The sequence below is a fragment of the Podarcis filfolensis genome, assembly GCF_964270895.1.
Source record: "Podarcis filfolensis genome assembly, chromosome: 2".
NCBI classification, from domain to species: Eukaryota; Metazoa; Chordata; class Lepidosauria; order Squamata; family Lacertidae; genus Podarcis; species Podarcis filfolensis.
The window spans coordinates 2,497,986-2,523,003 of NC_139605.1; the positions used below are offsets into that span (position 1 = coordinate 2,497,986).

The window sequence follows — 25,018 nt, forward strand, 5'->3', positions numbered from 1 at the left end:
TAGCAACAGAGTTCCTTCTGCCCCCCTCCTTGGAGCCTTTACAGGTGTCTTTCAAAACAGCCATTGACGCAAACAGCTGATAAGCACCTCCTTCCCCTTCCGGCCGTCCCTGTGCCTTCCCACGCTGGCCTCTTCTCCCGGGCTGGTTCCCATGGGAAATGTCCTTGGGACTTTCCTGCCCTTTCTCTGGACAGCATCTGCGCAGGTGTTCAGGGGAACCGCAAACAAAACAGCGACGAGTGGAAAACTTTACAAAGTGGCCTTTGGACTTCTGTGCCCCCCCACTCTTGCCAGCAGCACTCCTTGAGGCTTTGCATTGAGGCTTGGGGACGTGGCCTTTGGCTTCCAGCTCTGTGGTTTCTCTGCAAACCTTCTCCAGCTCCTGCCAAACAGCCTGGCACTCAAGACCCTTGGACTGGCCTTTCTGGCCTGCACCCCCATTCCTGGGTGCACAGCTTCCAGAGGAACAGCTAGCCACTGCTTTCCTCTTCCCAGCTCCCAGCTGCTTTCCAGCACACGGCTGCCCATCACGTTGGCGTGTCAAAGCATCACAGCAGCTTCCAGACACGGCTTCAGCCCCCCTTGGGCTCTTTGGGCGCTCCCCAGCCCCTGCTGGACTCTCTGGGCGTTCCCCAGCTTCTGTGCAGCATCTGGCCCCCTCTGGTGTGGCTCCCACTGCAACCTTCAGTGCCTGCCACGCGACCCAGGGCTCCTTCCCGTCCACCTCTTCAAAAGGGACTGCACACGGTTCATGGCTGTCTGCCATCTTCTCCCCCGGGGCCCAGCTTACTTACGAACAGAAGTAGCTTCTCCAGGCACCCGGTACAGCACAGCTCCTCCAGCGAGCTCCTTGCCTCACGATCAAAGGCACAGCTCCCCAGCTGGCTCCAGCTGGCTTCAGCGTCTCGGCTTTCAGCTTTTCTCCACTGCCCTCTTCCTTGGCAGGAGATCACACAGCACACACCGGCACGGACTTGGCTTGCTTCACAGCGTCAGCTGACCCCATAACCTTTGGAGAACTTTATTGGCAGCTTCGCTTGCCCACGGAGTCCACACGCTTCCCTGCGTCTCTGCTCCCTCCGGGCCCCCAGCTGCAGTTAGCAGAGCTTAGCACAGCGACGGAAGTAAGCCTTGTGTGCTCAATAAATCAGGCAGACGCTCGGTGTCTTCCTTATCTTACAAGTAGCTTTAATCTCGTACAAAAACAACAGATCGTTACTTTCCCGGTGACAGCGCACTCATCTTGATCCTCTCCCGGATCTGGCTAGACTCACACTGCGTGTGTCTCTCTCTCTCTCTCAGAGATACTGACCACTCCCAGTGTTCTAAACACGCCTCCAAGAATGTGAGGCGTCACTCAGAACTTCTTAACCCTGTAAGTTCTGACTCTCTCAATAAAGGAGAAGGGAGAACAGTTTTTCATGCTTTTTCTTTCCAAAGAGAGGCTTCTCCTGATTTCCTCTTGGGACTGTAATGCTTTCTGCAAAGCTTCATTAAGAGTTTGGGATTTGATCCTATAACTTTACAAACCAAAGACTGAGGCAGCTTACAGTATTATAAAGTTCCTGTCAGTTTCTGCCTTTGTAATTAGAATTTATGAGTACTGTATTAATTTATTAGTATTAATATTTGCAGTTTGTAACAGGTATGCTATCTGTGTAAATGTGTCCCACCCTAATTAAATCCATCTGTCTGAGATGTATAGGGCAGTATATAAATTCAATTTATTATTATTACTATTATTATTTCTTCATTGTTCTCCTAAAAGAGTTGCTCCCTCCATTGAAGTGCATCGTGGCAACAGCTGAGAGGGTCGCAGAAGTGGCAGCGCAATGGCCTCAGGGGCACCATCGTTTGCACTGTCTCTTCTCAGAGGTGGCGAGGAAAGAGGAGCCAGGCAGCTTCTTCAGGTAGGGAAAGAGCAACGGGAGCAGGGAGGAGGAAAGAGGCATAGATGGGACCACCCAGCCTCCCTCTGTGTTTTTCAGAGCTGTTCCCTGAATTGAAGGGCATCGTGGCAACAGCTGAGAGAGTCCCAGAAGTGGCCCAGTTTACGCCTCCTCCTCCTCTGTCCTTTCCACTGCCAATGCAATGGCCTCCGAGCCCCCCTCTGAACGGCCTCTTCTTACAGGTGGAGTGGAAAGAGGAGCCAGGCAGCTTCCTCAGGTAGGGAAAGAGCAACGGGAGGAGGGAGGAGGGAAGAGGCACAGATGGGACCACCCAGCCTCCCTCTGTGTTGAGTGGGGATGATGGGGACCAAAGAGAAGCTCTGTTTTCTTCTTCTACTTCTTCCAGGCCCTCTTGACCTTTGAGGAGGTGGCTGTGTTTTTCACGGAGGAGGAGTGGGCTCTGCTGGATCCAGGCCAAAGAGCTCTGCACAAGGAAGTCATGGAGGAGAATTATGAGATGGTGGCCTCTCTGGGTAAGGGCAGATTTTTATTCCTCCTGGCTGTTCGATGTTCGAGGTGTGAATCTGCTGTTTGAGCCATTTATTCATGTCTTCTTCTTTGACGATTCCTCGTAGCCGAGTAAGATTGTCTTCCATGAACATGATCTTACCAGTGTGTCTGTAAGGGACTGTGGAGTTCAGTTCTGTATCCACACATCCTTCCACAGTGGGGACATAGGTTTCCGAGGAGATGTTAATCACAACGAGGGTTTGCCAAACGTGTTTTCCTCTTAGCTTGTTTCTCCCTTTTGGCCCGAGTTTGTGCTTCTTCAAAGTCCATGATGCCTTTGGTAAAGGTTATTCTCCAATTGGAGTGCTCGCTGGCCAGTGTTTCCCAATTTTCTATGCTTATACTGCATTTTTTTAGATTTGCCTTGAGAGCATTCTGAAACCTCATTTTTGTCCTCCGGTATTTCTCTTTCCATTCTTAAGTTGGGAATAGAGTAGTTGCTTTCAAAGACGATAATCAGGCATCCGAACTTGAGGATACTTGGCCATCTTGTCTTGAGGATACTTAGAGTCCAACCACATCTTGAGGGCCATAGATACCTAACCTCAGCACAGAAGATTTCTCTTGGTGCTCAGTGTTACATGGGAGTTGAAGGTAGAACTGGATACTAAGGGTTCTTCAGGCTATTTTTAGATTTCCTTTCCTTTCCGGAAACTTTAGTACATAGGAGAGGGAGGTATGCTAGAAGTGTTAAAATAAGAGAATGTGCTGATTGGTCTTGCTGTGTGTTAAGTTCTCTTGTTCTCTTCCTTAAATACCCAACAATATTTTCTTATCTCCCACTTTAAGCCAGGTGATGGAGGAGGCAATCAGAATATTGAATGGCCATCTGCAAAGTACTTAAGTGTGAGTGAACACCTTAGCACCCATCTACAAACTAACACAGGAGAGAAACCCTTTAGATGCATGGAGTGCGGAAAGAGCTTCAGTAAAAATGGAAACCTTACTGTACATAAACAAATTCACACAGGGAACAAACCATTTAGATGTATGCAGTGTGGAAAGAGCTTCAGACAATGTTCACACCTTACTATACATCTACGAACTCACACAGGGGAGAAACCTTTTAAATGCATGGAGTGCGGAAAGAGCTTCAGTAAAAATGGAAACTTTACTAGACATCAACTAATTCACACAGGGGATAAACCATTTAAATGTTTGGAGTGCGGAAAGAGCTTCAGTTTAAATGAAAGACTTACTGTACATCAACGAATTCACACCGGGGAGAAACCATTTAAATGTATGCAGTGTGGGAAGAGCTTCAGAAAGTGTTCACACCTTAATATACATCAACGTATTCACACAGGGGAAAAACCATATAAATGTATGGAGTGTGGAAAGTGCTTCCTGTGTAGTTGGGAACTCAATGTGCACCATCAAAGTCACACCGGGGAGAAACCATTTAATTGTAAGGATTGTGGGAAGGGTTTCAGTAAAGGTACAAAACTTACAATACATCAACGAATTCACACAGGGGAGAAACCATTTAGATGTATGGAGTGTGGAAAGAGCTTCAGTCAGTGTTCACACCTTAGTAGACATCAACGAACTCACACAGGTGAGAAACCATATAAATGTATGGATTGTGGGAAGGGTTTCAGTGAGAGTGGATCTCTTAGAAGACATCAAAGATCTCACAGAGAAGCAGCTGTTTAAATGAAAGGAGTGCAGAAAGTATTTCAATTATAATGAAGTTCTTAAATAACATCTGCTGACGGTCACGGGAGAGAACCCATTTAGTTTTATGGAGTGTGCCATGTTTTTCCCAGAGAGTTCACTTTGTCCCTCATATCAGCAAACTCATATAGGGAAAAATCAATTCTAAATGCATGGAGTAATTTTGATTTTCTGATGTTTGTATGGAAAGGTGTACATATATGTATTAAGGCAATGAAGGTAATGTCTCATAACAGTAAGTATATGAAAGATGCAATGTACTGTTAGACATGTGCAGAATGTGACTCTCGAGGGCTCACTGAGTGTGAACATGTGCTGAGAGTCCGTTGATATTTGGTCTTTGGCAGAGAGAATTGGGAATCCAGAGTTGGGAAAAGTGGAGCACAACTGTGGTGTTTAGGAAGCAGGATTGGCTCTGGAATCCTAGAACTGTGGAGTTGAAAGGGAGTCCAAGGTCTTCTAGTCCAACTCCCAGTTATAAGAAGAGCATAAATTCCATTTTTATAGTTGCAATAAATGGACACTGATAACACAGAAAGACTGGAAAGTAATCCTTAAACTATTCTACGTTGTTTATATTTTATAAATTCATTGTTTTACAATAGCTTCTCTTTTACATGTTATTAATTTTTCAAAAATAAGAAAGTGAAAACCATCACCATACAAATTCATAAACAAAAATAGAAAAAATGACATTCCCCATGTCCCTTCCCTGGTTCCATTATTTATCATCATCCCACGTCCATTGTAAATTTTAAAAACCATTGAAATTACATATTGTCCATTCATAATATCATTACTAGTTCTAGAATCCTGCTAATGTATTAACCTGTGTCCATTGCTTCTGCATATATGCAGTGAAGTCCTTCCAATCTTCCTTAAATTCATTGTCATCTCTTCTTATTTTCAATGTCAATTTTTCCATTTCAGCTATTCCATTAGTTTGACTTTCCAATCTTCTTTGGCTGAGACATGGATGCCAACAGGGTCTCTTTGTCTGCCAGGATTGCACCTGGGACCTCCTGCATGCAAAGCATTGAATTCAAGACCTTTAAAAAAATATAACATTTTTTCAAATACAGTATTTGCCATAATATTACAGGATGATCACTCCAGTCCTCAATCCCACATCACGGTCATGTTGGCTCCCCCAATCCCCTCAATAGGAACCCAACTACCCATCTGCTTGGCTAGACATTTCCAATCATTATAATCTCCACAAATACCTCTGTGATGCTGATACTGAAGATGATGGTGGTGGCATTAAAGTATCCTGCCCTTCTTCATTCAAGGGAGACCAGATTGTTCCAAAAGTATATTTTTTGGAGATGTCTTTGTTTAGACACAGATGGAGTGTGAGGCGTTCTGTATGGTTCTCCACCTCCTTTTTCATCCTCTCAACAACCATCCTGTGAGGTGGGCTGGGCTGAGATGCAGGGACTGGCCCAAGGTCTCCAGTGACAGGATCTGAACACAGGTCTCCCAGGTGCAACACAGGAGCCACTGCAGCACCTTGACTTGTGATTAAGACGTTTTGATGGGCTTCCCAAGTCCAACCTTTTCCTAAAAGGCACAGAACAACGGCCCCAGTGCACAGGAAGACGCTTTCTAGTGCTGTCAGATCTTTGGTCCACTGAGGTCAGGTTTGTCCTCACTGACAAACATGAACTTTGTGCATGCTCTGGTTTTGGGGACAACCCATATTTGTAATGATTTTGGGTGGTCTCTCAGTTACCACGTTTGAAGTTTTAAAAGGGCTCCTGTCCTTGCAAGGAGCAGAAAGACTCTGCTTGCAACTGATGCAGTGAAGACCAGCCTGCCTTACTTTGGTTTCCTGCTGACCCATAGCAGACCTTTCTACTGGCAGGACAGGGGGCGGTGGAGCACAGGAAGGAAATAAGGTCGGGAGGGGGCCATGGTCGGAAGAAGGCTGAGGGACACTGGGCTCCATTGGGGGGGTCCCCTTCCCACTATATTTCTAGGTCTCTGCTTGCAGGGAGGGGGGGCCAATCTCCTGCCCCTCCCCCGTCCCCCTCCGTCAATGAACTCGCTTCCTAGAGAGGCAGGAAGTGACGGAGGAGGGGGGGGGTAGAGGCAATGTTGGAGGGGTGGGGTTTCCATGCTCATCCCCGGAAGAGGAGGAGGCCTGCAAGGGAGGAGGGAAAAGGTGCAACATTTCGGGAGGGGGGTGACTTGGGGTGCAGGGAGGGAGAAGAATTTGCTTTTCCTCCCCCTGAACCTACAAACAGGGCAGCAGGGAGGGGGGAAGGGTGAAGGGGGGGTGAAAGAAGGAAGGGCTCCCCCTTTCCCTCTGCAAGTGGCTGCGGGGGTGGGGTCCTCACCCCGAAACAAGGTTTGCATTGCAGGATGAACCCCAGAATCCTAATCTGCCGCCCCCTGCCTCAGTCGGGATCATGAAAGGATAGGAGCCAACTCATAGGGGCCCGAGGGGTCTTCTTCCTCCCCCATAAGATATTTGAGAGGGCTGCCCCCACTATTTTATTCAAGTTGGCATCCCTGTATGGGGCGGGGGGGGGGAGATATGGAGGGTGGGAGGGAGTCTGCTTTGGTGCAGGGGAAGCAGCTGGAGAACAGAGAACAGAGTCACCTCTGGATTGGGAGATAGGGGGGAGATTTCGAATTGGGTGGGGGGTGAGAAATGGACGGTGTCAAGGGAAATCGGCCTCCGAAGCTTCCTGAGTAAGAAAGAGGCTGATGTGAGAAGGAAGGGGGCAGACCCCCAGCTCTCCTTTCAGAAATACTAGTCTGGCCGGCTGAGGTTGCTTTGGCACAAAGGAAAGAGCCCTGTTGGGTTTTCCATGTTGGGGGGTGCAGTTGGGGAGGGGTTGCTGTGCTGCTTTTGTGCCCCAAAGCTGGAGGGACGATGCACATTTTCCATTTCCTGAAGCATGAAAAAGCACATTGTCAGTTTCCCTCCTGCTTGGCAAGGGAAATGGGCCCATAGATGACAGGATTTGAAACTGATCGAGGTCTCATGAGCCCTTTAAATATGTTTATGGCAGAGACTGGAGGAATTAAATAAATGTCCCCTCTCCAGCTGGACTTGGGGGATAGAGGAGGAGGGATGAGTTTTTGATGCTCTTTCTTTCCAAAAAGAGGCTTCTCCAGATATCCTCTTGGGACTTTGTCGGGAAGGAGAATCAAAGCCCCCAGGGGTGGGAGATTTGGCCTGTCTTGCAGGATTCGCCCAGCGCAGAGGTGCTTAGGGATTTTCTCTGCCAGTGCTGCCAGCCTCACTCCTGCCTGGTCTCATCCCCATCCAGGTTACCAGGAGGGTCTGTAGGTGATCTAAAGCCCATCACCTGGGCGATGCTCACACCAGAACCCTGCAAGGTGGGCCAGGATGACAGCCAGATTGATGGGCAGGCCAGAGGACAGAGTTGGTGGGGCTATGGGGCTGACTCTGAGCTTTGTCCAGGAGCTGCCTGCCTTCCAGGGATTTTTTCCAGCCCCACATAAAAACCTCAGGAGGCAGCTGGGAAGTGTTGGAAAGAGGGTGTGGTGCTGGGGAAATTCCTGAGGGCCAGAGAGAGAGACAGAAAGGATTTGAGGGCCAATTCAGCCCCTGGGTCTGAGGTTCCCCACCCTGCAGTTTGGGTGCTGGGCTTCCACCAGGGAGACCCAGTCTCCCATCCACATGCTCAGGACAGATGCCCTGTGCCCAGTTTGGACCCCCTGATTATTTCTCCTCCTGTCCTTCCTCCCAGTGTAGGGAAGATAAAAGGGGATACACACACACACACACACACACACACACACACACACACACACACAGGTTCCTAAGAGGAAGGACTAGGGGGCCATAAGCCACTGAACTTCCTATTTCTGTCCCCTACACTACACTGCATGTTAGCGCATAGAGTGCTCTAAATATTTCCTCTCCCCTTGGATGGAGCTTCTGCATCCTGGTGCCCTCCAGGTGTTGATTTTCCTCTGACTGCAAATTCTGTCCATAATTTAGGAGTTTCCCTTACTTTCTTTATTCTAAATGTATCAAAAGGTCAGAAACTGGTTTCCTGGATGGCTGTTCGGAGGAAAGGAAAAGCGACCTCTGCTACTGACCGTAATGCTTTCTGTGAAGCTTCATTAAGAGTTTTGGATTTGATCCTAGAACTTTCCAAACCGAAGCTGAATGTCCCCTAAAACTGAGGCAGCTTATAGTATTATAAAGTTCCTGTAGAAAGGAGTACGTTTTTCCAGTTCTTGCTCCAAGATTCAATACTTTCTATTTCTGGTGTGAAAATCTCAAGTGTTCCAGAGCTTTCCAGTTTTGAGCAATGAGTTTCTGAACAGCTATTAAAACATAGAGGATGAGTTCCTGATATCCCCAATCAGCATTTTAATCAATGAAAATTGTTAACAATCCCAAATTTGGTGGGATTTCTTTCACTAACTATTTCATATATTTTTCATAATATGTGTTTCTATTTTGCATTTGTAATTAGAATTTATGAGTATTAATTTTTTAGAATTGGTATTTGTAATTTGTAAAAGGTATGCTATCTGTGTAAATGTCTCGCATCCTAATTAAATCTGCCTTTCTATGAACCACTCTCAGACCTCGTAGTCTAGGGCGGTACATAAATTCAGTCAATAATAATAATAATTTCTGCATTTTTCAGAGCTGTTCCCTGAATTGAAGGGCATTGTGGCAACAGCTGAGAGAGTCCCAGAAGTGGCCCAGTTTACGCCTCCTCCTCCGTCATTTCCACTGGCAACACAATGGCCTGCAAGACCCCCTCTGAACGGCCTCTTCTCAGAGGTGGAGTGAAAAGAGGAGCCAGACAGCTTCCTCAGGTAGGGAAAGAGCAAGGGAGCAGGGAGGAGGGAAGAGGCACAGATGGGACCACCCAGCCTCCCTCTGTGTTGAGTGGGGATGATGGGCATCTAAGAGAAGCTCTGTTTTCTTCTTCTACTTCTTCCAGGCCCTCTTGACCTTTGAGGAGGTGGCTGTGTTTTTCACGGAGGAGGAGTGGGCTCTGCTGGATCCAGGCCAACAAGCTCTGCACAAGGAAGTCATGGAGGAGAATTATGAGATGGTGGCCTCTTTAGGTAAGGGCACATTTTTTCCCCTCTTGGCTGTTAGACGTTGGGAATCTGCTGTTTGAACCATTTATTCATGCCGTGTCTTCCTCTTTGGTGACCCCTTGTAGCCAAGTAAGATTGTCTTCCATGAACATGATCTTAACGGTGTGTCCGTAAGGGACTGTGGAGTCCAATTCTGGATCCACACATCCTTTGGCAGTGGGGACATAGGTTTCCAGGTGGGAGTTGATCACGGTGAGGGTTTGCCAAACATGCTTTCCTCTTAGCTTGTTTCTCCCTTTTGGCCTGAGTTTGTGGTTCTTCAAAGTCCATGATGCCTTTGGTAAAGGTTATTTTCCAATCGGAGCACTCGCTGGCCAGTGTTTCCCAATTTTCTGTTCTTATACTGCTTTTTTTTTTTAGATTTGCCTTGAGACCATCTTGAAACCTCTTTTGTTGTCCATTCTTAAGTTCCATTCTTAAGTTGGCAATAGAATAGTTGTTTTGAAGGCAATAATCAGGCATCTGAACAACATGACCAGTCCAATGAAGTTGATGTTGAAGATTGTAGTGTATAGCAATACTTCTCAGGGATGTCCCTTCCCAGAGTGAGACTGCGTAGACTCCAGGGGAAAAGGCTGGGCAGGCTAAGGAGGGTAGAGGCTTGAATCCTGCTCACACTGAGAGTGATGGAAGTCTGTCCCATCCTGGAATGCAGGCTATAAATTCCCAAGACAGCACAGGGCAGACAGAGCCTGCTTCAGAGCAACTGCCGCTGTTAGATCCGGCTCAAGAGGAGGAGGAAGGCCAGCTGTCCCCGAGTCTCCTCAGAGTAGGCAGAAGAGTAGAGTAGAGGCGCAACGCCAGCCCAACAGGAGGTGGGTCAACCGGTGGAGGATATCCTGCTGGCGTCAACAGTGTCATCCAGTGGGTCCAACTGTCTCATTGGGAGAGGACTGAGCTGCGAGGGCTCGGACTGAAGCTACTGTGTAAATACTCAATAAATCTAAGAGTAATAAACCTGCTAGCTTGCCGCTTCTTGGTATGAGAGGAGCATGGTAAATCCTGACAGCACTGTACTTTTGTCTGTAGGAAACTCTTCATAAGCTGATATTGTGGTATGAATTCCCCACAAAAACCTCTGTAAAATCTACAAAGAGGTTTTCTGGTGGACGTCATTATTAGCTTTTAATGGGCCACCAGATACTTTGCTGTAACAAAATATTGTTATTTTGGATACTTTTACAGTCACATATGACATAAACAACGCTTCTGCTTTACTTATTCCACATAGCAGAGACTCTGATATTCAGATCTGAGCTCACCTCCTCGCTTGGAACAGAAAAATACAGGGATGTTGTCCTGGACCAATTGAGAGGTACATACTTCCACTTCGCTGTGAGGCTGTACCTTTGTATGTCTCCTTTCAGTGTGTACGGATATAAAAAGATCCCTTTTGGATCAGAACAAGGGCCCATCTTCTCCAGCATCCTGGTGCAGGTTTTGGTGATGTGTACAGTGGGTTGGAATGTATCAGTGAGATATTACAGATTAGGGAGGAAGGAGAAAGCCCAATACAGACGCAAAGCATTTTCACTTGGGGAGGGGGGGAGATGAAGAATGGGCCATAGATGCCTCATCTGTATATAGAAGGGTTTTCTTGGTGTTCAGTGCTACATGGGAGTTGAAGGTAGAACTGGATACTAAGGGTTCTTCAGGCTATTTTCAGATTTCCTTTCCTTTCCTGAAACTTTAGTACATAGGAGAGGGAGGTATGCTAGAAGTGTTAAAATAAGAGAATGTGCTGATTGGTCTTGCTGTGTGTTAAGTTCTCTTGTTCTCTTCCTTAAATACCCAACAATATTTTCTTATCTCCCACTTTAAACCAGGTGATGGAGGAGGCAATCAGAATATTGAATGGCCATCTGCAAAGTACTTAAGTGTGAGTGAACACCTTAGCACCCATCTACAAACTAACACAGGAGAGAAACCCTTTAGATGCATGGAGTGCGGAAAGAGCTTCAGTAAAAATGGAAACCTTACTGTACATAAACAAATTCACACAGGGAACAAACCATTTAGATGTATGCAGTGTGGAAAGAGCTTCAGACAATGTTCACACCTTACTATACATCTACGAACTCACACAGGGGAGAAACCTTTTAAATGTATGGAGTGCGGAAAGAGCTTCAGTAAAAATGGAAACTTTACTAGACATCAACTAATTCACACAGGGGATAAACCATTTAAATGTGTGGAGTGCGGAAAGAGCTTCAGTTTAAATGAAAGACTTACTGTACATCAACGAATTCACACCGGGGAGAAACCATTTAAATGTATGCAGTGTGGGAAGAGCTTCAGAAAGTGTTCACACCTTAATATACATCAACGTATTCACACAGGGGAGAAACCATATAAATGTATGGAGTGTGGGAAGAGCTTCAGTGAAAATGGAAGTCTTACCGTACATCAAAGAATTCACACTGGGGAGAAACCATTTAGATGTGTGGATTGTGGGAAGAGCTTCACTCAGTGTTCACACCTTAGTATACATCAACGTATTCACACAGGGGAAAAACCATATAAATGTATGGAGTGTGGAAAGTGCTTCCTGTGTAGTTGGGAACTCAAGGTGCACCATCAAAGTCACACCGGGGAGAAACCATTTAATTGTAAGGATTGTGGGAAGGGTTTCAGTAAAGGTACAAAACTTACAATACATCAACGAATTCACACAGGGGAGAAACCATTTAGATGTATGGAGTGTGGAAAGAGCTTCAGTCAGTGTTCACACCTTAGTAGACATCAACGAACTCACACAGGTGAGAAACCATATAAATGTATGGATTGTGGGAAGGGTTTCAGTGAGAGTGGATCTCTTAGAAGACATCAAAGATCTCACAGAGAAGCAGCTGTTTAAATGAAAGGAGTGCAGAAAGTATTTCAATTATAATGAAGTTCTTAAATAACATCTGCTGACGGTCACGGGAGAGAACCCATTTAGTTTTATGGAGTGTGCCATGTTTTTCCCAGAGAGTTCACTTTGTCCCTCATATCAGCAAACTCATATAGGGAAAAATCAATTCTAAATGCATGGAGTAATTTTGATTTTCTGATGTTTGTATGGAAAGGTGTACATATATGTATTAAGGCAATGAAGGTAATGTCTCATAACAGTAAGTATATGAAAGATGCAATGTACTGTTAGACATGTGCAGAATGTGACTCTCGAGGGCTCACTGAGTGTGAACATGTGCTGAGAGTCCGTTGATATTTGGTCTTTGGCAGAGAGAATTGGGAATCCAGAGTTGGGAAAAGTGGAGCACAACTGTGGTGTTTAGGAAGCAGGATTGGCTCTGGAATCCTAGAACTGTGGAGTTGAAAGGGAGTCCAAGGTCTTCTAGTCCAACTCCCAGTTATAAGAAGAGCATAAATTCCATTTTTATAGTTGCAATAAATGGACACTGATAACACAGAAAGACTGGAAAGTAATCCTTAAACTATTCTACGTTGTTTATATTTTATAAATTCATTGTTTTACAATAGCTTCTCTTTTACATGTTATTAATTTTTCAAAAATAAGAAAGTGAAAACCATCACCATACAAATTCATAAACAAAAATAGAAAAAATGACATTCCCCATGTCCCTTCCCTGGTTCCATTATTTATCATCATCCCACGTCCATTGTAAATTTTAAAAACCATTGAAATTACATATTGTCCATTCATAATATCATTACTAGTTCTAGAATCCTGCTAATGTATTAACCTGTGTCCATTGCTTCTGCATATATGCAGTGAAGTCCTTCCAATCTTCCTTAAATTCATTGTCATCTCTTCTTATTTTCAATGTCAATTTTTCCATTTCAGCTATTCCATTAGTTTGACTTTCCAATCTTCTTTGGCTGAGACATGGATGCCAACAGGGTCTCTTTGTCTGCCAGGATTGCACCTGGGACCTCCTGCATGCAAAGCATTGAATTCAAGACCTTTAAAAAAATATAACATTTTTTCAAATACAGTATTTGCCATAATATTACAGGATGATCACTCCAGTCCTCAATCCCACATCACGGTCATGTTGGCTCCCCCAATCCCCTCAATAGGAACCCAACTACCCATCTGCTTGGCTAGACATTTCCAATCATTATATACCCTTCACAAATACCTCTGTGATGCTGATACTGAAGATGATGGTGGTGGCATTAAAGTATCCTGCCCTTCTTCATTCAAGGGAGACCAGATTGTTCCAAAAGTATATTTTTTGGAGATGTCTTTGTTTAGACACAGATGGCGTGTGAGGCGTTCTGTATGGTTCTCCACCTCCTTTTTCTTCCTCTCAACAACCATCCTGTGAGGTGGGCTGGGCTGAGATGCAGGGACTGGCCCAAGGTCTCCAGTGACAGGATCTGAACACAGGTCTCCCAGGTGCAACACAGGAGCCACTGCAGCACCTTGACTTGTGATTAAGACGTTTTGATGGGCTTCCCAAGTCCAACCTTTTCCTAAAAGGCACAGAACAACGGCCCCAGTGCACAGGAAGATGCTTTCTAGTGCTGTCAGATCTTTGGTCCACTGAGGTCAGGTTTGTCCTCACTGACAAACATGAACTTTGTGCATGCTCTGGTTTTGGGGACAACCCATATTTGTAATGATTTTGGGTGGTCTCTCAGTTACCACGTTTGAAGTTTTAAAAGGGCTCCTGTCCTTGCAAGGAGCAGAAAGACTCTGCTTGCAACTGATGCAGTGAAGACCAGCTTGCCTTACTTTGGTTTCCTGCTGACCCATAGCAGACCTTTCTAGGGGGTTTGGCTGCAAAGCCAACCCAAACCTTTTGCAACAACAGCCTGTACAGTGGTACCTCGGGTTAAGTACTTAATTTGTTCTGGAGGTCTGTTCTTAACCTGAAACTGTTCTTAACCTGAAGCACCACTTTAGCTAATGGGGCCTCCTGCTGCCGTTGTGCTGCCGGAGCACGATTTCTGTTCTCATCCTGAAGCAAAGTTCTTAACCTGAGGTACAATATCTGGGTTAGCGGAGTCTGTAACCTGAAGCGTATGTAACCCGAGGTACCACTGTAATAGCATCCCTTCTCATGTGACCAAGCCAGCCAAAATACAGCCCCACTTAGGCTCTTTTCTGCTCCAAAGGAAATTTCCAGTCATGCCTCACTGTACACATGCAGGCACATTATAGAGGGTCATCCCTCCCCCCCAATTTCAGTGCACATTAAACAATTAACAGGAAAGAGACCTTTTCTGGTCCCTCTCCTGTAGCAAAATATCTTCACCCTGCTTTCTCCCACCCAACGTGAGGCTGGGTTGATGTCTTTGCTTCAAAGAGGATCTTGAAATGCAAATGTTTAGAGGAGGGGGAAACACACACACCCATTGCAGTTGGATTCCTTGGATCCACCTGCCCAACACTGCAGATCCCCAGAGGTAAGGTGTGGGGAGGGGAGACTTTTCATGTCTTCATCTCATCCCCCCCTCCCAACCAAATCCTTTCCTTTCCTCCCCTTCCTTCTGGTGGTTGAATATTGTGCAACTTTACACCCCTCCCCTCTTTATCATTGCACCCAGGGCCCCCCTACCTCCCACCCCCCTTCCGGCTCTCTGCTGTGGGGAGGAGGCCACTGTGAATTATTAATATCAGCAGCAGCAGTTCCCTCTCTGATCCGGCCGGCAGAGACTCTCTGCCTCATAGTGGGGGGGGGGGGCTCTCCAATTTCTGGTAACGCAGTGGATTTCTAAATAAAAACTATAAAGGAAACATGCACTATGTACAAGCAAAAGATTTAAATTGCTACTTTTCTACTGGCAGGACAGGGGGCGGTGGAGCACAGGAAGGAAATAAGGTCGGGAGGGGGCCATGGTCGGAAGAAGGCTGAGGGACACTGGGCTCCATTGGGGGGGTCCCCTTCCCACTATATTTCTAGGTCTCTGCTTGCAGGGAGGGGGGGCCAATCTCCTGCCCCTCCCCCGTCCCCCTCCGTCAATAAACTCGCTTCCTAGAGAGGCAGGAAGTGACGGAGCAGGGGGGGGTAGAGGCAATGTTGGAGGGGTGGGGTTTCCATGCACATCCCCGGAAGAGGAGGAGGCCTGCAAGGGAGGAGGGAAAAGGTGCAACATTTCGGGGGGGGGTGACTTGGGGTGCAGGGAGGGAGAAGAATTTGCTTTCCCTCCCCCTGAACCTACAAACAGGGCAGCAGGGAGGGGGGAAGGGTGAAGGGGGGGTGAAAGAAGGAAGGGCTCCCCCTTTCCCTCTGCAAGTGGCTGCGGGGGTGGGGTCCTCACCCCGAAACAAGGTTTGCATTGCAGGATGAACCCCAGAACCCTGAACTGCCGCCCCCTGCCTCAGTCGGGATCATGAAAGGATAGGAGCCAACTCATAGGGGCCCGAGGGGTCTTCTCCCCTCCCCATAAGATATTTGGAAGAGCTGCCCCCACTATTTTATTCAAGTTGGCATCCCTGTATGGGGCGGGGGGGAGATATGGAGGGTGGGAGGGAGTCTGCTTTGGTGCAGGGGAAGCAGCTGGAGAACAGAGTCGCCTCTGGATTGGGAGAGAGGGGTGAGATTTCGAATTGGGTGGGGGGGGGGTGAGAAATGGACACTGTAAAGGGAAATCGGCCTCCGGAGCTTCCTGAGTAAAAAAGAGGCTGATGTGAGAAGGAAGGGGGCAGACCCCCAGCTCCCCTTTCAGAAATACTAGTCTGGCAGGCTGAGGTTGCTTTGGCAGAAAGGAAAGAGCCCTGTTGGGTTTTCCATGCTGGGGGTGCAGTTGGGGAGGGGTTGCTGTGCTGCTTTTGTGCCCCAAAGCTGGAGGGACGATGCACATTTTCCATTTCCTGAAGCATGAAAAAGCACATTGTCAGTTTTCCTCCTGCTTGGCAAGGGAAAGGGGCCCATGGATGGCAGGATTTAAATCTAATCAAGGCCTCAGGAGCCCTTTAAAAAGCTTCAAGGCAAAGACTGGAGCAATTAAAAAAATGCCCCATCCCCAGCTGGACTTGGGGGAAAAAGAGGGGGGATCCGTTTTTCATGCTTTTTTTTTCCAAAGAGAGGCTTCTCCAGATTTCCTCTTGGGACTGTAATGCTTTTTGTGAAGCTTCATTAAGAGTTTGGGATTTGATCCTAGAACTTTACAAACCAAAGCTGAAGGTCCCCTAAAGACTGAGGCAACTTACTATTATAAAGTTCCTGTAGAAAGAATTACATCCTTCCAGTACCCTGCCTTTGTAATTAGAATTTATGAGCATTAGTTTATGAGTATTGATATTGAAGGAATGGGTTTATGTGCAGTCAGTTTGAAACTGACCCAAAATCCCCATTTTTTTCTCCTCCACGGGAGCATTTCTAAAATGCTCTAACTTGAGCTCTTCAGCCAAAACCCAGCTGTATAAACAAGTGCTCAAAGAGCTCTCCTTTATCAGTCTGTGGCAGCCCTGGCCGTTCCAGTGTCTATCTTATCTTACGTCCTGACACACTCTGACGCACAGACTTAGTCCGGGAATGGCGCCAGGAGTTGGTGACCTCTTGCTCCGAGATAAGAGAATAGGAACAGGAATAGGAACACCCTTTTATGGTCAAGAGTACTGGAGCAGGAACATCTGTGATGTATAAGCTGACGTGGCTGGATTTCTGCGGAAGGGGGGGGAGGGTGCCTGGAGGATATATTTATTGCATGAAATGTCTCATTTCTTTGGACTTGCTGTGGACTGACCACGGAAGTGCCTTCTGCTATCCGGAGAGCAGAATAAACTCTTTCTCTGAATCAACCTTGGTGTCATTTGATTTCCTTCCTCCCTCCCGGGAGCAACGCAGACCCCACCAGTCGGTGAAGTCTAATAAGGCTACAATATTTATAATTTGTAAAAGGTATGCTATCTGTGTTTTAAAATGCCCTTAAGCAGTCGGTGGCATTTTAAATTTTTATTTCTTTTTTTCCTTTTTTGCTTTGTTGGGGTGGGTGGGATGGATATTTGGTTGGGGATTAATTTTAGTATAATTGTTCTGTTTTTGTTTTTTGTTGTTTTATTGGTTGTGTATAGTTTGTGTTTTGTTTTTAAGGGGTGAGATCAGGGCTGCCTGGGAGTGGGGCCCCAGCCAACACAATTGCTGGGACAAGTTCCACGGGGGGGGGGGGCACTGGGACATCCAATCTCTGTGATCATGGGCAGGAGGAGGAGTTACACTAAGACCAGACCATGTCATTACCGAGGAGGCAGGTTTAGTCGTTGTTTGAAGACTATCGCTGCCTCCGGGTCTGGCCTTGACCGGATGGATACTGGAATCAACAGGGGAAACCCACATGACCTGAAGGTATTGCTGCGTAATGCCAGGTCAATGATGAATAAAAGCACTGCCATCCACGACTTGATTGTGGATGGAGGATTTGACCTGGCACGTGTGACAAAGACCCGGTTGGATGAAGCAGATGGGCCTGTCCTTGCCGCTGCTTGCCCACCAGGTTTCTCTTATGCACAGCAACCCAGGTCATGTGGGTGGGGAGGGGGGGTTGCAGTGATTTTTAGTAAGTCACTAGCTTGCATCAGGTGTCCTGCTGGGAAGACCCAGTTCTCTGAGTGCATGTTCTGGAAGTTGGGCAATAGGGGCAGTACAGGATTCCTTTTGGTATACCGACCTCCCCACTGCACCAAGGATTCCCTGTCCGAGCTGCTTCAGGTCGTGGCGGATGTTCTCCTGGAGACACCTAGTTTGGTTGTCCTAGGGGATTTTAACATCCATGCCGACATGACCTTACAGGGGGCCGCTCGGGACTTCGTGGAAAGCATGGCCTCCACGGGGCTGTCCCTGAATAAGTTTGGCCGAACTCATAGTCACGGACATGCCTTAGACCTGGTGTTCACCTCTAGTGACGTGGGTGATCTGACACTAAGTAAAAGTGAAACAAAAGAAGTGCCATGGTCAGATCACCTCCTGGTGCAACTGGACTTCTCCGCGACCCTTCCCCTCTGCAGGGAGGTGGGACCAATTTGGATGGTCCGCCCCTGCCACTTAATGGGTCCAAATGGTTTCCAGAGAGTGGTAGGGCATGCTTTATCCCATGTTGATGGCCTTTCAGCTGATTCCCTGGTGGCCCGCTGGAATGTGGAGTTAACCAGGGCTATTGACTGTCTGGCTCCGAAGCGCCCTCTCCAATTGCATGGAGCCCAGACAGCCCCGTGGTTTTCTTCGGAGCTGAGGGCAATGAAACAATCGCTGAGACGGCTAGAGTGTCGGTGCCAGAAAACTCATTCCAAATCTGACCGGACACAGGTTAGAGCTCAACGTCGAGCCTACCAAGTGGCGATAGCGATGGCGAAGAAGACTTTCTTCACCGCCTCTATTACATCTGCAGAAAATAGTAGCAGGAGACTCTTTCAGGTGGTCTGCAATTTAACGGAACCACCTTTACCACCGGGGCCTTGTAAAGATCTCCTGCAATGATTTTGCAAAAAAATTTTTGCAGATAAAATCACTCATATTTGGAAGGAGCTAGACACCACCATGGGAGCAGGGCTGGGGCGGGAGAGTGCTAGAGCCCTGTCTGGTCAAGTTGCATGGAATCAATTTCAATCCGTTACCCCCGAGGATGTGGACAGGCTGCTTGGACGCGTGAAACCAACCACCTGTCTCCTTGATCCTTGCCCATCCTGGCTAATAAAAGCAAGCTGGGGAGGGATGGGCGATGGGCTTTGCGGGGTGGTGAATGCTTCCCTCTGTGAGGGAAAGTTCCCAGATCTGCTGAAAGAGGCGGTCATTAAACCGCTTCTTAAAAAAACATCTTTAGACCCAGTCAGTATGGCCAACTATCGCCCAGTCTCAAATCTTCCATTCTTGGGCAAGCTGATTGAGCGAGTGGTTGCTGAACAACTCCAGGCATGCCTGGAGGATGCGGACCATTTGGATCCCTTCCAATCAGGATTCAGGCCTCATCATGGGACTAAAACTGCCTTGGTCGCGCTAGTTGCTGATCTCCGGCGAGCTAGGGACAAAGGTGAGAGCTGTTTCCTAGTTCTGCTGGATCTCTCAGCGGCCTTTGATACAATCGACCATAACATCCTTCTGGACCGTCTAGAGGGACTGGGAGCTGAGGGCACTGTTATACAGTGGTTTCGCTCCTTCCTCCTGGGCCGTGTTCAGAAAGTGGTGGGGGGGGATGAGTGTTCAGACCCCTGGGTTCCGTCCTTCCCCCATGCTTTTTAACATCTATATGAAGCTGCTGGGAGAGATTAGGGGGTTTGGACTGGGTGTCCATCAATATGCAGATGATACCCAGCTCTACCTCTCTTTCAAATCAGAACCAGTGAAGGCAGTGAAGGTCCTCTGTGAGTGCCTGGAGGCGGTTGGAGGATGGATGGCGGCTAATAGATTGAGGTTGAATCCTGACAAGACAGAAGTACTGTTTTGGGGGGATAGGGGGTGGGCTGGTGTGGAGGACTCCCTGGTCCTGAATGGGGTAACTGCCCCTGAAGGACCAGGAGCGCAGCCTGGGAGTCATTTTGGACTCACAGCTGTCCATGGAGGTGCAGGTCAATTCTGTATCCAGGGCAGCTGTCTACCATCTCCACCTGGTACGCAGGCTGAGACCCTACCTGATCGCGGACTGTCTCTCCAGAGTGGTGCATGCTCTAGTAATCTCCCGCTTGGACTACTGCAATGCACTCTACATGGGGATATCTTTGAAGGTGACCTGGAAACTACAACTAATCCAGAATGCAGCAGCTAGACTGGTGACTGGGGGCGGCCGCCGAGACCACATAACACTGGTCTTGAAAGACTTACATTGGCTCCCAGTACGTTTCCGAGCACAATTCAAAGTGTTGGTGTTGACCTTGAAAGCCCTAAACGGCCTCGGTCCTGTATACCTGAAGGAGCGTCTCCACCCCCATCGTTCTGCCCGGATGCTGAGGTCCAGCACCAAGGGCCTTCTGGCGGTTCCCTCCCTGCGAGAAGCAAAGCTACAGGGAACCAGGCAGAGGGCCTTCTCGGTAGTGGCGCCTGCCCTATGAAACGCCCTCCCATCGGATGTCAAAGCGATAAACAACTACCTGACATTCAGAAGACATCTTAAGGCAGCCCTGTTCAGGGAAGTTTTTAATGTGTGACATTTTAGTGTATTTTTGGTCTCCGTGGAAGCCGCCCAGAGTGGCTGGGGAAACCCAGCCAGATGGGCGGGGTACAAATAAATTATTATTACTATTATTATTATTATTATTATTATTATTATTATTATTATAAATGTCTCCCTAAAAAAACCTGCTTTTCTGTGAACCGCCCATAGAACTCCTGGAATAGGGCGGTATATAGATTAAATCAATAATAATAATAATAATTTCTGCATTGTTCTCCTTAAAGAGCTGCTCCCTGCTTTGAAGTGCATCTTGGCAACAGCTGAGAGAGTCCCAGAAGTGGCCCAGTTTACGCCTCCTCCTCCTCCTCCGTCCTTTCCACTGGCAACGCAATGGCCTCCGAGACCCCCTCTGAACGGCCTCTTCTCAAAGGTGGAGTGAAAAGAGGAGCCAGGCAGCTTCCTCAGGTAGGGAAAGAGCAACGGGAGCAGGGAGGAGGGAAGAGGCACAGATGGGACAACTCAGCCTCCCTCTGTGTTGAGTGGGGATGATGAGGATCTAAGAGAAGTTCTGTTTTCTTCTTCTTCTTCCAGGCCCTCTTGACCTTTGAGGAGGTGGCTGTGTTCTTCACGGAGGAGGAGTGGGCTCTGCTGGATCCTGGCCAACGAGCTCTGCACAAGGAAGTCATGGAGGAGAATTATGAGATGGTGGCCTCTCTAGGTAAGGGCACATTTTTATTCCTCTTGGCTATTAGACGTTGAAGGTGTCAATCTCCTGTTTGAGCCATTTATTCATGCCGTGTCTTCCTATTTGGCGAATCCTCGTAGCTGAGTTAGATAGTCTTCCATCAACACGGTCTTAATGGTGTGTCCGTAAGGGACTGTGGAGTCCAATTCTGGATCCACACATCCTTCCACAGTGGGGACATAGATTTCCGGGCAGGATTTAATTACAGTGAGGGTTTGCCAAACGTACGTTCCGCTTAGCTTGTTTCTCCCTTTCGTCCAGTGTGGTGTAGTGGTTAAGAGCGGTAGTCTCGTAATCTGGTGAACCGGGTTGCGTCTCCACTCCTCCACATGCAGCTGCTGGGTGACCTTGGGCTAGTCACACTTCTCTGAAGTCTCTCAGCCCCACTCACCCCACAGACTGTTTGTTGTGGAGGAGGAAGGGAAAGGAGAATGTTAGCTGCTTTGAGACTCCTTCGGGTAGTGATAAAGCGGGATATCAAATCCAAACATTTCTTCTTCCTGAGTTTGTGCTTCTCCAAAGTCTATGACGCCTTGGTGAAGGCTATTCTTCTATTTGTTCATGTCATGTCTTTGGTGACCACTCATAGAAGAGTAAGATTCTCTTCCATGAACATGATCTTAATGGTGTGTCCGTAAGTGAGTCCAATTCTGGATCCGCACATCGTTCCGCAGTGGGGACATAGGTTTCCGGTCAGGAATTAATCACTGCAAGAGTTTGCCAAACATGCTTACCTCTTAGCTTGTTTCTCCCTTTTGGCCTGAGTTTGTGTTTCTTCAAAGTCCATTACACCTTTGGTAAAGGGTGGGTGGCGCTGTGGGTTAAACCACAGAGCCTAGGACTTGCCAATTAGACGGTCGGTGGTTTGAATCCCCTCAACGGGGTGAGCTCCCGTTGCTCGGTCCCTGCTCCTGCCAACCTAGCAGTTCGAAAGGATGTCAAAGTGCAAGTAGAAGGTAAACGGCGTTTCCATGTGCTGCTCTGGTTCGCCAGAAGCGGCTTAGTCATGCTGGTCACATGACCCAGAAGCTGTATGCCGGCTCCCTCGGCCAATAAAGCGAGATGAGCGCCGCAGCCCCAGAGTCGGCCACGACTGGACCTAATGGTCAGGGGTCCATTTACCTTTACCTTTATTCTCCAATGGGACCGCTCGCAGGCCAATGTTTCCCAATTTTATGAGATTATACTGCATTTTTTAAAATTTCCCTTGAGAGCGTCTTGAAACGTCTTTTGTTGTCCTCCGTTATTTCTCTTTCCATTCTTAAATTGGGAATTGAGTGGTTTCTTTTGAAGGCAATAATCAGGAATCCGAACAACATGACCAGCCCAATGAAGTTGATGTTGAAGATTGTAGTTTATAGCAACTCTGTACTTTTGTCAGTAGGTAACTCTTTGTAAGCTCATATTGTGGTATGAATTTCCCCCCAAAACCTATGTAAAATCTACAAAGAGGCTCACAGGGTAATAATGGTGGCATGAAGTTTGCTGGTCAGTGTCATTTATCAACTTTTAATGGGCCACCAGATACTTTGCTGTCTTTGTTTCACAAGATTAATATTTTTTAATATTTTTACAGTCACATATGACATAAACAGTTCTTCTGATTTTCTTATTCCACATAGCAGAGACTCTGATACTCAAGTCTGAGCTCATCTCCTCGCTTGGAACAGAAAAATACAGGGATGTTGTCCTGGACCAATTGAGAGGTACATACTTCCACTTTGCTGTGAGGCTGTACCTTTGTATGTCTCCTTTCAGTGTGTACAAATATAAAAAGAGCCCTTTTGGATCAGAGCAAGGGCCCATCTTTCCCAGCATCCTGGTGCAGGTTTAGGCGATGTGTACAGTTGGTTGGAATGTATCAGTGAGCTATTACAGATCATGGAGGAAGGAGAAAACTGAATACAGAGGCATAGCATTTTCACAGGAGGGGGGAAGATGTGTCCCTCCAGAGGTTGCTGTACTACAACTCCCATCATCCCTGTCATTGGCCATCTTTGCTTGGGTTGAGGGTACTTAGAGTCCAACCAAATCTGGAGGGCCATAGATGCCTCATCTCAGCACAGAAGGTTCTCTTGGTGCTCAGTGTTACATGCGAGTTGAAGGTAGAACTGGATACTAAGGGTTCTTGAAATTATTTTCAGATTTCCTTTCCTTTCCGAAAACTTTAGTACATAGAAGAGGGAAGGATGCTGGAGGTGTTAACTTAAGAGAAGGTGCTGATTGGTCTTGCTGTGTGTTAAGTTCTCTGGTTCTCTTCCTTGAATACCCAACAATATTTCTTTATCCCCCACTTTAAACCAGGTGATGAAGAAGGCAATCAGAATTTTGAGGGGCCATCTGTAAAGTACTTCAGCGTGAGTGATCACCTTAGCACACATCTACAAACTAACACAGGGGAGAAACACTTTAAATGCATGGAGAGTGGAAAGAGCTTCAGTAAAAATGGAAACTTCACTAGACATCAACGAATTCACACAGGGGATAAACCATTTAAATGCATGGAGTGTGGAAAAAGTTTTGCTTATAGTAGCAGCCTTAGAATTCATCAACGGACTCACACAGGGGAAAAACCATATAAATGTATAAAGTGTGGAAAGAGCTTCAGGCAGTGTTCACACCTTACTGTACATCTACGAACTCACACACGGGAGAAACCTTTTAAATGTATGGAGTGTGGAAAGAGCTTTAGGGATAGGGAAATACTTACTGTACATCAACAAACTCACACAGGGGAGAAACCATTTAGATGTTTGGAGTGTGGAAAGAGCTTCAGTCAGAGTGCAAGCCTTACTAGACATCAACGAACTCACACAGGGGAGAAACCATATAAATGTATGGAGTGTGGGAAGAGCTTCAGTGAAGGTGGAAAATTTACTAGACATCAACGAATTCACACTGGGGAGAAACCATTTAAATGTATGGAGTGTGGGAAGAGCTTCAGTCAGTGTTCATACCTTAATATACATCAACGTATTCACACAGGGGAGAAACCATATAAATGTATGGAATGTGGGAAGAGCTTCAGTGAAAATAGAAACCTTACCTTACATCAACGAATTCACACTGGGGAGAAACCATTTAGATGTATGGATTGTGGGAAGAGCTTCAGTCATGGTCCACACCTTACTGTACACCAACGTATTCACAAAGGGGAGAAACCTTTTAAATGTCTGGAGTGCGGAAAGAGCTTCAGTACAAATGGAAACTTTACTAGACATCAAGGAATTCACAAAGGGGAAAAACCATTTAAATGTCTGGATTGCGGAATGAGCTTCACTGAGAATGGATCTCTTGCTAGACATCAACGAATTCACACAGGGGAGAAACCATTTAGATGTATGGAGTGTGGAAAGAGCTTCATTCAGTGTTCACACCTTAGTAGACATCAACGAACTCATACAGGTGAGAAACCATATAAATGTATGGAGTGTGGAAAGTGCTTCATGTGTAGTTGGCAACTCAATGTGCACCATCAAAGTCACACCGGGGAGAAACCATTTAATTGTAAGGATTGTGGGAAGGGTTTCAGTGATTGTATAAAACTTACAATACATCAACGAATTCACACAGGGGAGAAACCATTTAGATGTATGGAGTGCGGAAAGAGCTTCATTCAGAGTTCACACCTTAGTAGACATCAACGAACTCACACAGGGGAGAAACCATATAAATGTATGGAGTGTGGGAAGGGTTTCAGTCAGAGTGGATCTCTTAGAAAACATCAAAAATCTCACAGAGAAGCAATTGCTTAAATGAAAGGTGTGTGAAACGAGTTTCAATTACAATGGAGTTCTTAAATAATGCCTGCTGACGGTCACGGGAGAGAACCCATTTAGTTTTATGGAGTATGCCACGTTTTCCCCACAGAGTTCACTTTGTACCTCATATAGACAAACTCATATAGGGAACAATAAACTGTAAATGCATGGCGTATATTTGATGTTCTGGTGTTTGTATGGAAAGTTGTACATACATGTATTAAAGCAAATAAAATGTCTCATAATAGTAA

General features: G+C 46.7%; 1 protein-coding gene across 5 annotated transcripts; it reads left to right on the forward strand.

Annotated features, from left to right (window-relative positions):
• The first annotated feature begins 1,817 nt into the window (after nucleotides 1-1,817).
• On the forward strand, nucleotides 1,818-25,018 carry LOC310756752 (uncharacterized protein). Of its 5 annotated transcripts, none has more exons than XM_083601417.1 (5): nucleotides 1,818-1,875; nucleotides 2,132-2,166; nucleotides 2,296-2,422; nucleotides 22,629-22,712; nucleotides 23,311-25,018. In XM_083601417.1, the coding sequence occupies exons 1-5, from the start codon at nucleotides 1,833-1,835 to the stop codon at nucleotides 24,759-24,761; spliced, it is 1,740 nt and encodes a 579-aa protein (XP_083457543.1). In that variant the 5' UTR covers nucleotides 1,818-1,832; the 3' UTR covers nucleotides 24,762-25,018. The 5 variants fall into 5 exon arrangements, with proteins under 5 accessions (XP_083457543.1, XP_083457545.1, XP_083457547.1 ...); XM_083601419.1 differs by having other exon boundaries at nucleotides 22,632-22,712; XM_083601420.1 differs by lacking the exons at nucleotides 1,818-1,875; nucleotides 2,132-2,166; nucleotides 2,296-2,422 and adding exons at nucleotides 16,257-17,062; nucleotides 20,546-20,726; nucleotides 20,853-20,979 and having other exon boundaries at nucleotides 22,632-22,712.